The 14,825-nt window shown below is 38.1% G+C and overlaps 1 protein-coding gene across 2 annotated transcripts in view; it reads right to left on the bottom strand.

The window, feature by feature from the left end:
- Nucleotides 1–6,481, bottom strand: part of LOC134218258 (uncharacterized) — a 56,027-nt gene extending 49,546 nt beyond the window's left edge. Inside the window, exons 1-2 of one of the 2 annotated variants that reach the window (XM_062697186.1) lie at nucleotides 6,266–6,481; nucleotides 4,629–4,746 (exon numbers count right to left, since the gene is read on the bottom strand). In XM_062697186.1, coding sequence (XP_062553170.1) covers nucleotides 4,629–4,680 — 52 coding nt within the window. In that variant the 5' untranslated portion in view covers nucleotides 4,681–4,746; nucleotides 6,266–6,481. The remainder of the gene's footprint in view (nucleotides 1–4,628; nucleotides 4,747–6,265) is intronic. The other variant, XM_062697187.1, reaches the window with a different exon arrangement.
- Between the last annotated feature and the right edge of the window lie 8,344 nt (nucleotides 6,482–14,825).

Genomic DNA, 14,825 nt, shown 5'->3' with positions numbered 1-14,825 from the left:
ATTAAATGAATTTGCTATACAATTTCGTCGGAACAATGTTACAACTATTATACAGGATTTCTCATGGAAAATTATGCATGATCTGTGGTTTTCAACAAATATATGCATGGTATATTATAATTACAGTACTTCAAAACAAAATAGCCCATTGAAAAGAGGAATGGCAAAATTTGTCTTAGTAAACACTCAAACTACAAGACGCAGTCTTAAAAAAAAACATTGATTGGTCTGATATCTGTACAGAGAAAAAGCGGTCTTTCATGTTCAAACTATACCAACCCATACTAAGTTTCGAAAGCACCCTAATGTAATGACATTAAGTCAATCAATCTACAATATAACTATTGTTGTTAAAGCTTTCTTAGGTTATATACATGTCGACAATATGTGGAAACATTTTAAAGGTTTTCCCAACACATTTAATTACAAACAAACATTCAGACTTCAACGACTTTTCTTTTCCAGTCACACAGGGCTATAAGGTTTCCGTGCTAAAGATTCCAAATGTTAATCAAAATACCAGAGTAACCGTTCCGGCTGCCCGACCGATGTGATCTCATTTGGATGCGCGATATCTACAGGGTGATAAAATAAACCTTTTGTGGATCGACCTAGACATTTGTGAAATATCAGATTTGTCGACAACTGGGCAGAACAGACTCCTTATAGAATACTTTCAGCGAGCACTCAACTCAAAATGGTTATATTTCCATCGTCTGATATTATTTATAAGATTACTGATTTGTTTCCTCCTTTTCACCCTGAAATAATAAATAAGTTATCCAGTTTTAGGTACCATTAAAGCCATTTCTTCCTGTTTCAACGGTGCATTATGTTTTGACTTTCCAAACATTTACCAAATCGCCTTGGCAACTATGATGAAGTTAAAGATGAAGTAATAGTTGCTTAGTTTTTTTATAGAGCAAGGTGATTTCAGATGGGGGTATGATAATTTCTATGCTAGTACTGCATGAGCGCAAAAAAACTGGACAGTTGTATGGGACATGAACGTCTTAATTAGTCTTTGCCCAAGCAGCACACTTGTCATAAACGAGTTACTGTAACCTATGTACGACTAAATCCAGTCATATATGAGTTGCTGCAACTAAATCGGTCTAAATTGTGCTACTCGGGTAATACGCAATTAACAGATAAGTGCAAATTTAACATCAATTTGTTTTTCGGAAAATAATATTAAAAACGGTGTTTACTGAGAGCGCATCAGCTATATCGGAGTTTCGCACTATATGACACAATAAATCTCATTTGGCACCAAAAATTGAAGCATCATACTTAAAATCTGTTTTGATTATTTTTCTCGATGATTATAAATATTTCATTTCAATATTTGATTATGGCATTTTATGGTTTGTACAATGTACAAAAAACTTTAATTTATTTTGCTGAGACTGAACGTATTTTATTATTTCATGTGAATGTTTGCATAAAGCTAGATCTAGATATTTCCGCAGGCATCAAGATTAAGTGGCTTAGAAAAGGTTTCAAATGAGGCTGTCTGTCTTTCATAATGGTTTACAAATAGATTACGAAAGGTTTTTGGTGCCGAATTCGTATTCATGTTTTGTCATATTTTGAAACCCGTCTTGCATTTACCCTTCAAAGCCATTTCAAGAGTAGGCCAACTAGGCAGATACTACTCTCCAAGAGGTTTTGGTGTTAGCGATAAAGAATAAAATGCCTTGACTATGGTTTTATTATTGTAGGATTCAAGTACTCGTGTAGTAAATCATAAATCTCAAAATATTACTCGGGCTTGGACTGGTGTCGCTTGTTGTGGTGCACGAGAAAATTCTCATACAAAACGTGTGACGTGCAAAAATCGATTGGGGCGGAGAAATATTAAGCGAAATGTTCCAGGAATGGCATTGGTGGATCCGTCTGTTAGGACAACTGGACGCAATTCGCATACCAAGATACTACTTCCTTGGATATCTTCCAGAAAGCTTCAATACTCTGGAACTACATGTTTTTATCGACGCTAGCGAGGAAGCATATGTGGCTACGGCATTCTTCCGGATCGTAGATCAAAGCCAAGTGCGCTGTGTTCTGGTGTCTTCTAAAACTAAAGTGTCACCGTTGAAACCTCTTTCAATACCCCGTCTCGAGTTATAAGCGGCATTGCTAGGATCCAGATTGACGAAGTCTGTGGCAGAGAACCATACTCTTCGCATTCATCAACGGTTCTTCTGAAGTGATTCTTCCACTGTTTTATACTGGTTGCATTCAGATCAATGCAAATACCGACAATTCGTAGCGTGTCGGGTGTCGGAAATCTTGGACTCATCAAAAGTGGAAGATTGGCATCACGCTCCATCTTGCTTGAATGTCGCCGATGATGCTAACAAATGGAAGGAAGGCCTACAAATCACCATCCATCACCGTTGGTTTCGGGGTCCAAGCATCTTGTACGAAACTTCAGATTCCTGGCCCCAATCTACAACATTTCCTTGTCATACCACAGAGGAACTTCGCCCGGTACACGTTCACCCAACAAGCGTAAAAAAACAAATAGTGCAGTTTTCCAGATTTTCTAAGTGGGAACGCTGTTTCCGAACAGTTGCATACGTTCACCGATTCGTCGAACAACTGAAGCGGAAGAGCTTCAGCAATACTATACTAATACATCACCAATACTTTCTCGAGACGAACTTCAATACGCAGAGCGCACATTTTGCAGATTTGTCCAGGTCGAAGCCGTTGGAGAAGAGATAACCACGATGACTTGTTGCTCTTTCAAATGCCGTGTACACATATTTCTTTGGTTTGCCCAATCGGAGATATCGAATAAAAAAAAAAGAATAATTTTGACAGAAAAACGATTATAACTTCTGATCAGCAAAAAAACATCAAAAGTTGAATTTTTTAAGCTCTAAAACGAGAACGACTTTTCCGAAAAATCAAAAACAAAAAAAAAGTAGATCAAAAATACTGTTTTTGTAGGGACACCTTAATCCAAGTAGGTAAAATTGCTCTAAATCAGCCAACTTAAGAGCTACAATAAAAGTTTTTTTTTAGAAAAAAAATTTAGAATAAGCTGTGCTACATCTTTGCAGAACATTACATGTCACTACCAGTAAAATAAAAAAATATATATTTTTATATGATGGCCACCCTATTTTTTGATAGCATCACGATGCAGGCCTTACTATTCCGCAAAAACAAAAACTATTCGATTTTAGTAACATTCGATATTAGCAACATAAATGTACCGAACGTGTTGCCAAAATCGAATGGGGTCTGCTCTACTGCTGCTCTTGCTCAAGCAAATGAACGACCATGCGTCCCCAGATGATCGACTAACTGATAGAAGACTTCTATGACTAGTGGTGTGTATGTGACTGGAGAATTTCAGCGAATTCCAACGAATTTCACTGCATTGCATAGGTATTTAATGCACACATTAGAAATACGCAAATAAGCAAACTTGGTGCAGTTCTAAATCGATATGAATTCGAAAAACGCTAGCTTGGAGAATTCAGTTTACAGAAAAATTATTTAAGCCCTTTTAGTTGAATGTCTTCAACTGTCTAAGACGAGTTTAGTACTTTCTATTTAATTTCACTACGTTTTGTTATCTTTCCAGATACGTATTTCAACCTCAACTGTGAGGCCGTCTTCAGTGTCTCGTACATGTCGAGTCAAATACGGGACACTGAAGACGGCCTCACAGTTGAGGTCGAAATACGTATCTGAAAAAAAATAAAACGTAGTGGAATTGGATGAAAAGTACTAAACTCGTCTTAGGGGCAAGCCAGAGTAAACGCGACATGCGATGCGACACGACGCGACAGTGCAATTTGACAGCCTGTTGATTATGATTGTTATTCTTTTACGTGAGATGCGTCGCGTCACATCGCTCGTCGCGTCTACTCTGGCTTGCCTCTTAGACAGTTGAATTCAGTTTATTCAAAAATAATTTTGAATTTTCATTTGTTTGTATTCCCAGTTTATGTTTAATGTGTCGTTGAATATCCAATATTATTGGCTGTACTGCCAGTAATGAAATCAAACCTGCCTAAGCCGGTATGATACCATGTTACCATGTTCACAAAGCATGAAAATACTATGGTACTATTACGGATTGGGAAAATTTCAAATATTCTTTTATCGCCAAAACCAGTTTGACCTCTTGATCCGTAAGAACCATTGTGACTATTGATCTGTATATTGTGCTGTAGCACATAAATATAGATTGACCTTCACTAAAATTATGATTAGTAATTCATGACTATTGATCAAAAAAGACTAAAGCTAGGTATTATTCGTTAATCAATTAGAAGCAATTTTTAATATCCAACCATTTAGGATTAATTTGCAGCGCTCAAAAATGTTAGTATGTTTTGTGTTATTCTTACTTCGTAAAATGTATGCCAAACATGCTTTTTTATCGCAATTAAACAGCATTCAATTGCGAATTTAAATTACAGTACTTTTCCAATTGTAATCTAAAAGCAAGAAGCTACTTGTTGAAGCACTAACTAACTGGAAAGATTACAACCGTCCTACGAAAGAACCCTGCAGGGCAACACCTTCTAATTAGAATGTCTTACTGTCTACGCCAGTACGATAGAGAAACGTCTAAAGCAAATAAAAAAAGTCTTTTTTACCTGATGACAACAGTATCAACTGTTCCGAGGCGAGGTGATCTTTGCTATCCATCTTGGGGAAGCAAAATTAACTGTTTATAGTTTAATCTCTGTTGCGTTTGTTGTTACTGATTCTCGTCTGATGGTGCAAAAGCATACACACAAATGGGGGTAAAGAACGAAGAAAATGTTGAAAATCATAAGAACAACAAGCTTCAGCAGCAATAACACCAACAATAGTAAAAACACAATAAGTTAAGTGTGAATTATAAAACTTTTTCTGACTGCTTGCAGGTGCGGAATGCTGGAATTTTCGCCTTCTGCTCACGCTGAAGTAGCACGATTCAACACACAAAACCACTTTATGGACACTTGATACCCCTCTTCCTTCGTTGTGGGTTGGATGGAATTTCGCTCTTTTTGCTCGCCACTGCTATTATGATTTCTATTCTACTATTAAGGTGCGATGGTTCGCTATCTACTTAAAATGGCCAGGCAATTAAACTCATTTAAACTTTTCGATGCGTTTTCAACGAGAGCACACATTTATATTCATGAGAAAGGGTGAGAGAAAGAACAGCGACAAAGTACACGTAACAAAAAATGGAAAACCAGTTACTCGAAAGCACTTTCAACACACAAAAAAACTGTCACAGCTTTTCGCAGTTTCACGGATTTCATTCTTCCTCGAGCCCGATCTGGATCTTGTTGCACTCACGTATCATTGGATACCTTGGTTAATTGGCAGGACCAATCAATGATGTTTACATGAGCTGAGCATACACTAACACATAAGAAAACACTGACACTGAATTCACTGATGCAAAACGTACAAAAACTTAAAGGAAGCTACAAAAGAGAGCGGAAGGATTCCATGTCAAGGAAAAATTGTTGAATGTCGAAGCACAGCAAAAAATAACAACAACGGAAAAAACTACTAAGCAACATAATGTATTCGCATACAAACAAACAAACACTAAGGGCTATGCTTGGAAAAGAAAAACAATCGTGAGCTGGTTTCTTTTCTTCAATCATTCCAAAAGAGACCAGCCATGAGGAAGAGGATAGAGAGAACGTACACACAACAGCACAGCACTCTTCGTTTGCATCGCGCAAGGCACACTTAGATATTTTCTTCTCGGCCAAGTCAAAAGTGTTATGCTGAGGGGCCCGTTCGATAATGTGCCACTCTGCACACAATTTGTGCATAATTTGAGGTGCACAATGCCGAAATCAGTAATGCGCGAGTCACATCGGCAGGTACTTTCTTCGATTTTGGGCTCCCACCGACCCGACCGACAGACAGTGCTGCAAATTGTCGACGTGAAGAGACCCCAAGAAAAGACACTACAAACATGTACGGAAAAAAAATACAATACGCAGAGAGCAGGCACAGAGAGAGAACTAAGGTAGATTGTTGCGTGTAAACGAGAGCACCCACCTTGCAAGACAGGTGAAGAGAGGGTAGGACGGAAGGAATGTATGAAGAACCACGCAAGGGGGTGACGACACTACACTGACTGGAGAACACCGAACAAGCAAGTGAGCGAGCGCGCGCGTGAGAGAGGGTGGGGGAGGAATAAAGTTTGAACCTGTAGCTCTTTTCCTACATCGACATTTTGGACTTTTAAGTGAACATTTTCACGAACGATTCGTACCACAATTACGGGCCGCACTTTGAGCACTGGACAACCTGCGGGTTACATGGTCTCTTCCGGCACTACCGAACCGTTTTATGTCACTTTTCCGTGCAGAAAAACTGGGAAAATCTCAATTCTCGATTAGCTCCGACACGAAAAACCACTGTGGCTGGCTCTGGAGCACTTTTGCGATAATTTAATGGGCATAGACGACGGAAAAAACTCCACTACCACCGTAGTGAGGCCACCATCGGGTAACACTGTTTGCCTGCGATATACGCTGCAACGATGGGTGCATTGATGCGAGGTGGTCCCGGTAGCGGTGACAGCTGTCAAACGAGGGGTGAGCGAATGGGACGAAATGCGAGGGGCATGGAAATCGATCTAGTACTTCATTATCGTCGTTCGCTTCGTTGTGATTGTCTGTGGCACATGAAGGTTTCATAAATTACAATCAACTGCCTTGTTGATATTTGATAAATTATAATAAATCAAAACGATACTCATTTATAACGGGCCATGTACCAATTACGAAAGGGATTATTGATGGAAATAGTCCCTGAGCAAAAGCGGAGACGAACAAAGCTGAGTAAATATATTGCCTGTAACACCGTCCATCAACAACAGCATGTATATATGGACACTCACGTCAAGGGTAGCACACTTTAATTAAAGAGATAATTGCAATACTTTTGCGTGAAGTTAACACATTTTGCAATGATGTGTTAATTTTATTTTGAGAAATTGCAAATTTTTGTGATAGAATAAAAGGTGATAGAAACGATTTGATAGTCCATTTGGATAATACAGGCGTGAAGACTTTTACATAGGAGAAAAATTTGAAGTGAGCGGAGGGCAATTTTGAAAAGGCGAGATCAGATCCTACACTTCTACCCTTCCAAACTTCCAATTGGAACTTTGCCGTTGGAAGCCCAGCAAGGAGAATGAGCCTAACATTCGATTTATATCGTTATATCATTTGTCATAAGACGAGTTAATACAATCCCATTGAATTCCACCACTTAATTGTATCTTGACAGATACGTATTTCGACCTCAACAGTAAGGCCGTCTTCAGTGTCTCGTACTTGACTCGACTTCGTCGACTAAGTCGAGTCAAGTACGAGACACTGAAGACGGCCTTACTGTTGAGGTCGAAATACGTATCTGTCAAGATACAATTAAGTGGTGGAATTCAATGGGATTGTATTAACTCGTCTTATGACAAGTGAAGACATTCCACTAAAAAGCTCAAAATAATTTTCTTAACGTTATATCATGTAAAAACAATATGAGACCAACGTTATACGTACAGTGCCAGCTCTCAAAAAGCGTATAAAAAAATGGAATCATGATACAGGAATCACTGTGAAATCAGATGACTGTTCATAGTATTTACAGAATTGATCCCGCTGTATAAACTTGTTCATGTCAGCCGTTTCAAAAAGAAACATTCAACTTTATTCTTTTGTCTGTTATTCTGTCATGAACATGTAGGGTAAATGTTCTGGACTTAATCTCATAGCTCTCATTAAAAACAAAGCAATGAAAGGAAATTTGATTTGTATCTAATTTTTGTGATTTTTTTTACAGCATGTTGGCAAAAAGAAGCGATGATATTATTGCTGTATTTATTTGTTTTGTGATTAGAAGAATATATGTTTAGTAAGATGAAAATGGGAACAGCTTCCCTACTATGTACATTTAGGTTAGGACAATTATTTTCAGCATTTTTTATATTATATCATGTTCTGATTGTTCTACTGTGCCACTAAAATCAATAAATCGCGGCTTGATAAAACTGGGTTAGTACAATATTCCATAAAGAACACGGAATATTGTACTACTCTTTGCTGTTATTCTGATGTTGATCCATTTTCCTTGAGATGCAACAGTTTCTAACCCGGGAAAAATTTGAACGTCTCTTTCAAAAACATTCGAAACTTGTTTCGAATATTTCCTCTAAAACTTTGATTTGACATAATCACTTTCAGTTTTATGAATATTTTCTACATTTATCCTTTGTGTTTCCTAAAAGCTACTCTGAATAAATATGTGCAATGGCTTTCTACGCATATTTGTACCAAATTAAAAAAATAATAATAATAAGCATAGCATTGATTAGAATAGCATTTGAAACTAAACCACAATTTTTATTCGTGGTGTCAAATGGATAGGAGAATTAAAGTTCTTTGGCAGAGCTTCTAAAAGTTGGGAGTAACCTGCTGAACGAAAAAAAAACAGCTTTAAGTTATTGAAAATATTTAGGAGAAAGAAGAAATGCATTTGAGCTGGCTTGATGGCCTCTTATGTCCTATCTACAAGAAAGTGCACATGCTCGATAGTGTTAACTATCGAGGTATAAAACTTCACCCGTTTGCGGTGAACTTTGTCGGAGAATATCAAAGTGGTTTTCGAGAAAGAGGATCAACAGCGGTTTAGATGTTTACTCTGCGACAAATCCTTGATAAATTTTGGAGGTACTACTAGCCCACTTATTGTGTTAAAGTATGCAACCAATAATACACGGTTTGATGAATTTAAACAATGTTTTAAAATTTTGTTTTGCGAATTCAAGCGACCCAAGCCACAATCATCAATCTTTTGATCCGGATGAGACAAATAGTTTATCAGCGTTAGACGAAATACACTATGCTAGAGAATGCTTACTTCACCTGCATGCTGGACTCCATCACTGCTCTTATTGCCGCGTTCAAGCTGGCGGAAGGCCCTTGTTTCTGTGTCAAAATTTTAATTACTTAAGTACCATACTTGATCGGTCACTAAGAAATCACAACAATGACAGTTTGACAGTTTTGTTCAAGGTTATATTTAATTCTAACTGCGATTCGAAGAGTGACCCTTTTACCCCTAGTAGAGGTGTCCTTATTTTCCAGCTCGTCAATAGTGTCTTTAAAAACATATTTGCAATTATTGTGAGCTTTGTTTTTACTCCATTTAAAGTTAATAAATATAAAATGCCGTTTTATAATCCTCATTTTGTATGATGTTTTTATTATAACTTTTGTCCAGAGCCACATAAATTTTAATTTCAGTAACTTTTAGCTTTATTCGGAACTTTCAATACAAAATATGATGAACATTACATTACATTTGTGCGGCGCATGCCCGTGCGACAGTCGTCTTTTCGTATTTACGTGCACTGGGTGTGGATTCAATTTCCGCCCTAGTAAGGAGAAACATTTCCGAAGACGTTGTTCCTGACTTCTATTTTATAACACTCCTTAGTAGGAAGCCAAAGCAAGATTATAAAACAATTTAAGAGCACCAGTTACTCATAACAACCGTTGAATTATTTGAGTTAGCATCTTGAGCTATGCTTTAAGGATTTATTCGATAACGTAGATATTTTAACAACATCCTAAACCAAGTTTATAACAGCATACGATAGGAAAACTGTTGAACTAAATAACACCACATGATATAAATTTGTTATTCTCTCCTGCTTGGGCTGTAAGGAAGGTTTAGAAGTAATCGATGATATAGTATTACATTTTACAGGGAAATCAAAGGGAGTCCATTTGGGGGGAGTGAGGAGTTATTTTTAATAAGGAAAACCATTGTTTTCAATGCGCTAGAAGAACTGGATGAACGCTGTCATCAGAGGAAAAGTAGAATCACAGAAATTCAATACGGCAAGATATAGCCCATGGAATGAAAAATATTTTTTTAAATTACAAATCGAGATATTTTTTGAAATGATAATAACACGGGATACGAAATTCTATTGACACTAGGCACTACTTCTCCGGGATCATTTAAAGAAGAAAAAAATATGATCATAAGCCATCATGTGATCATTAACCATCATGTGATTAACCATAGATGTGTAATGTAGATAATCGAAAGTCTAACTTCGTAGTTTAAATCTTTTTCAAATAAGTAAAACTATCAAATTTTCCGAAATAGTTGAAGAGTCCCATATCATGCTGTGAATATTTTTCCATGATTCTACTTTTCCTTTTTATGACAGCGTTCATTCTTTTCCTAGCGTATAGTTTTTCAAGCGAAATCTAATGATAAAATTCATTCTGTTTAAATCACTGTTAGCAGTGAATTATCCTTCATTGCATAGCGCAATAGATAAAACTGGACGACAAAATCAGAAAAAAATATTTGTATTCCTGATGCTCATTTGCCTTATTTTTAGCTCCCGATTGATTGTTGAGTTGATTAGGAAGATTCCGCGATCATTTAGTTACAAAATAGGGGGATTCATCGCTTGTGCATTTCTTTGGCGTTGAAATCTCTTACATGTTTGATCTTTAGTTGAACTACATTAGCTAGTTTTTTGTATCAACTTTACATAGGGACACGGCAGGTATTTCCGTCCATCGTCGTAGGGGCTAAAACCAACGAAAGCAACGTACATTTGCTAGAACTCCACTATAGCAGAACGTTTTTCCTGAGCATACGATTTGGTACGTATGAGTTTTACAAAAAAGCGTCTCTTTTATTGGTTTTCGAGACTATGACGAACAGACGAAAATACCTGCCATGTCCCTACTAAGTTTCGATAATCTGATATTATTATGTCCCCATGAGTGTTTTTCAAGAAAACATTGGTATCCCAGGCACCAGGATGATGAAGAGATATCAAAAATGTGCATCATCATAAGCGTATGAGCATGTGGAGACGCGTGGTACATTTGGACGAGGTCTGCTAAACCGCACCAAGCGGTTTTTTGACTATCCTGTGATATTTTTCGTATCAATGTATGGGCTTATTTTATTGAGAACAAGCTGTATGTACCCGGCCTTGCACGGAGTTGCCTTGCACGGTAGTTGCTGATATAATTGGAAAATGATGAAGCGGATTGGTCAACGTGGTTATTGCGGGGGCGGAGTCAAAGTTGTACAACATATCGGAGCGTGAATGGGGCCCCTAATATTTCACCAAATGAAAATAAGGGCACAACATATAGGTTAAACCAAGATCATCAAGTGATAGAAAGAAAGAAGGTTTTACTTTTGAATGCAATAATTCCTAAATTTGAAGAAGGGCAAAAGATAGAAGAACACCCAATGATTAAAAGAAGGCAGATTACGCTGTGGAATACATTAATTAAGTAAATGTCATTTTCGTGGAAATGTTATTTATAAGGTACCCCGGGGCAAGTGGGACCTAAAAAAACGCTAGTTCAGCAAAATTGTTAACGCATACTTAGAAAACTGGTTATTTCAGAACATTAACCACTGATACACCATTATATGCTTCCATTGTTGAAGTGTAGAGGTGTTGGAGGCCATTTATTCAATTACAAAAATATTGGTAACGCAAGAAATAAATTTACCTTCAGGACCCACTTACCCCTTCAAACGGGGCAAGTGGGACCTATTCTGTTTTCTACTGTCGAACGAAACTAATTTGAGGAATGTAGATATACTGTTAATATTATTTCTGAGTATTAGTATTTGCAGATCATGGATGGAGATTGGTTGCATGTCGGGCTTTATTTTTGCAACAAGAAAGGGATTATAATGTTAGTAGATATGAAAACAAAATAACAGCCGATTTACTGTTTATTTGGCTGTTGTCTTGTTCTCCATTAGCTTACTTTTGTACCAAATGTTTTAGGTGGCAAGGATAAGCAAATCACTTTTCGTATGAATAAATATTTCTCTTTTAAGAACACAAATTATTACATAAATCGATACTTCAGAAGAAACGATTTCATTCAGGCGATGCGCAGTGTTTTTAATTTGGAATAGAACAGAAAAGTCAATTTATGTGTTAAGCACTATATTTATCTGAAAATCTGATGCGAAGTTTGAAAATAACAAAAGGCAAGACAAATCCTGTTGACCCATTGTAGAATAAATAGATTATTTGCACTGTAAACAGCAGAATATCGCGTAGGTATAGCGATTGCTCTTCTTCTCGCGGGAGATAATTTTAATAAACTGCATCTGATTAGGATCCATATTATATATAAAGACGATGTTATTTTTCACTAAGACCATCCATCTAACCATCTGAAAACAATTAAATTAGCTTTATCGAAAGTGTTGTTCAAATAAGTCCCACTTGCCCCATGTATGTTAAAAGTCAAGGGCAGATTTCTTTAATGAAAAATTTTAAATTGTTTTCGATGTCACACAATTATTTAATTGCTCAAAATATTCACTCTCCACATCAATGATAAATTTAGGAACGACTATTTAGTTGGAAATCCATTGAATTTAAATAAAAGTAATAGATTTTCCCAGTAGTTTAAGGTCATGATCAAGCAATAGCATTAGTATGGTGCCTCAAACGGTTTTGATTCCAAATATTTTTGTGTCGGGTGAATTCGTTTATAGTTCTGCTTCATTTTCCTAGAACATTGTTACAATTGAAATCGTTCATCGATTCATCTGCAGTCATAGTACCCACTTACCCCGTATTTTCATTTGCCCCGGGGTACCTTATGCTATTTTTGAGAAATTTTCCAATTTGTGGAATTGGTTTTCGCATTCTACATCTCCTACACACCTTCCCTACTGACCGTGCCACTTCTTCTATAATCGTCTGGGGGGAAGGGTCATTTGGCCGAAAACCATTCGGCCGAAAGCCATTTGACCGAATGCCACTAGGCCGAACAAACCATTAGGCAGAAAGGATCATTTGGCCGAAAGTGTCCTTTGGCCGAGGGTCGTTTGGCCAAAACGGTCATTTGGCCGAAAGGGTCGTATGGCCGAATGGATTTTTTGGCCGAATGGATTTTTTGGCCGAAAGGGTCATTAGACCGAGAAGATCATTCGGTAGAAAGGGTCATTTGGCCGAAAAGGTCGTATGGTCGAAAGGGTCGTTTGGCTGAATGGGTCATTTGGCCGAAAGGGTCATTTGGCCGAAAGTGTCCTTTGGCCGAGGGTCGTTTGGCCAAAACGGTCGTTTGGCCAAAACGGTCGTTTGGCCGAATGTTTTTTTTTTGCCGAAAGGGTCATTAGACCGAAAAGATCATTCGTTAGAAAGGGTCATTTGGCCGAAAAGGTCGTTTGGTCGAAAGGGTCGTTTGGCTGAATGGGTCATTTGGCCGAAGGATTCATTTAGCCGCAAGAGTCGTTCGACCGAAAGGGTCATTTGGGCGAAAGGGTCATTTAGCCGGAAGGATAATTTGGCCGAAAGGGTCATTTGAACGAATAGATCATTTGACGGAATTGTTCATTTGAAAAAAGTGAGACGTCTCACTGCTCACTTTCTTCAGAGACGTCTCACTTCTCATTCCTCATTTATCATTTCTCGCTGTAAAAAGTAAGTAGTGCGAAGCGGGTAGTGAGACTTCTCACTTTTACAGTGATAGGAGAAAAATGAAGAGTGACAAGTGATACGTCTCTCTTATCATTCCTTATTTCTGTCTTTTCAAATGAACTATTCGGCCAAATGTTCTATTCTGCCAAATGACCCTTTCGTCCAAATGTCCTATTCGTCCAAATGACCCTTTCGGCCAAACGACCCTTGCGGTCAAATGACCCTTTCGGCCGAATGACCCATTCGGCCAAACGACCCTTTCGCCCAAACGAACCTTTCGGCCAAATGACCCTTTCGGCCAAATGACCTAATGACAAATTCGGCCAAACGACCCTTTCGGCCTAATGAGCCTTTCGGGCAAATGACCCTTTCGGCCAAACGACCCTTTCGACCAAATGCCCCTTTCGGCCAAAAGACTGTTTTGGCCAAACGACCATTTCGGTCAAATGACCCTTCTGGCCAAATGGCTTTCGGTCGAATTACTTTTCCCCTTTGGCCGAACAGGTCATTTGGCCGAAAGGGTCGTTTGGGCGAAAGGATCATTTGGCCGAAAGGGTCATTTGACCGAAAGGGTCGTTTGGCCGAAAGTGTCAGTTGACCGAAAGGGTCGTTTGACAGCAATGGTATTTTGACCGCAATGGTCTTTTGGCCGAAAGGGCCATTTGGCCGAAACGGTCATTTGGCCGAATAGATGACCATTTCGTCATTTCAAAAGTGAGAAATTAGGAATAAGAAGAGAGACTTCTTAATTCTCATTCCTCAATTCTCACTTCTCACTGTAAAAAATGAGGAGCGCGAAGTCAGTAGTGAGACGTCTCACTTCGTGCTTCTCACTTTTTACAGCGAGAAGTGATAAATGAGGAGTGAGAAGTAAGACATCTCACTTCTCACTCCTCATTTCTTACTTCTAACTGTGATAAAAGAGGACCGCGAAGTGAGTAGTGAGACGTCTCACTACTCATTTTGCGCTTTTCACTTTTTTCAGTGACTGAAGTGGTGCAAAAATGTCAAATACAGTGAACTCTCCCTAACTCGATATTTTCCCGTACTCGATGAAATTCAAAGTCCCTTAAATCTACCGTACTGCGTTCCTTCCTTAAGTCGATATCTCCCTCACTCGATTTTTTTGTAAGTCGAAGTAATTTTTCAATGCATTTTCATCTCGCTAACCCAATGTTGACAACATTGGAAACACTTCATATGCATGATGTACACGGTGTCGGAATATTTGACCGAATACCGATTGGCCCACTGGATCATGTGGCCGAATAGTTAATAAAAACTTTGATGGCAAGTAGTGGAAAATGAGAAATGAGAAGTGAGAATC

The sequence above is a fragment of the Armigeres subalbatus genome, chromosome 2, assembly GCF_024139115.2.
Source record: "Armigeres subalbatus isolate Guangzhou_Male chromosome 2, GZ_Asu_2, whole genome shotgun sequence".
Classification (NCBI taxonomy): Eukaryota; Metazoa; Arthropoda; class Insecta; order Diptera; family Culicidae; genus Armigeres; species Armigeres subalbatus.
The sequence above is the reverse complement of the archived record's forward strand: the minus strand, read 5'-3'. Positions and strand labels throughout refer to the sequence as shown.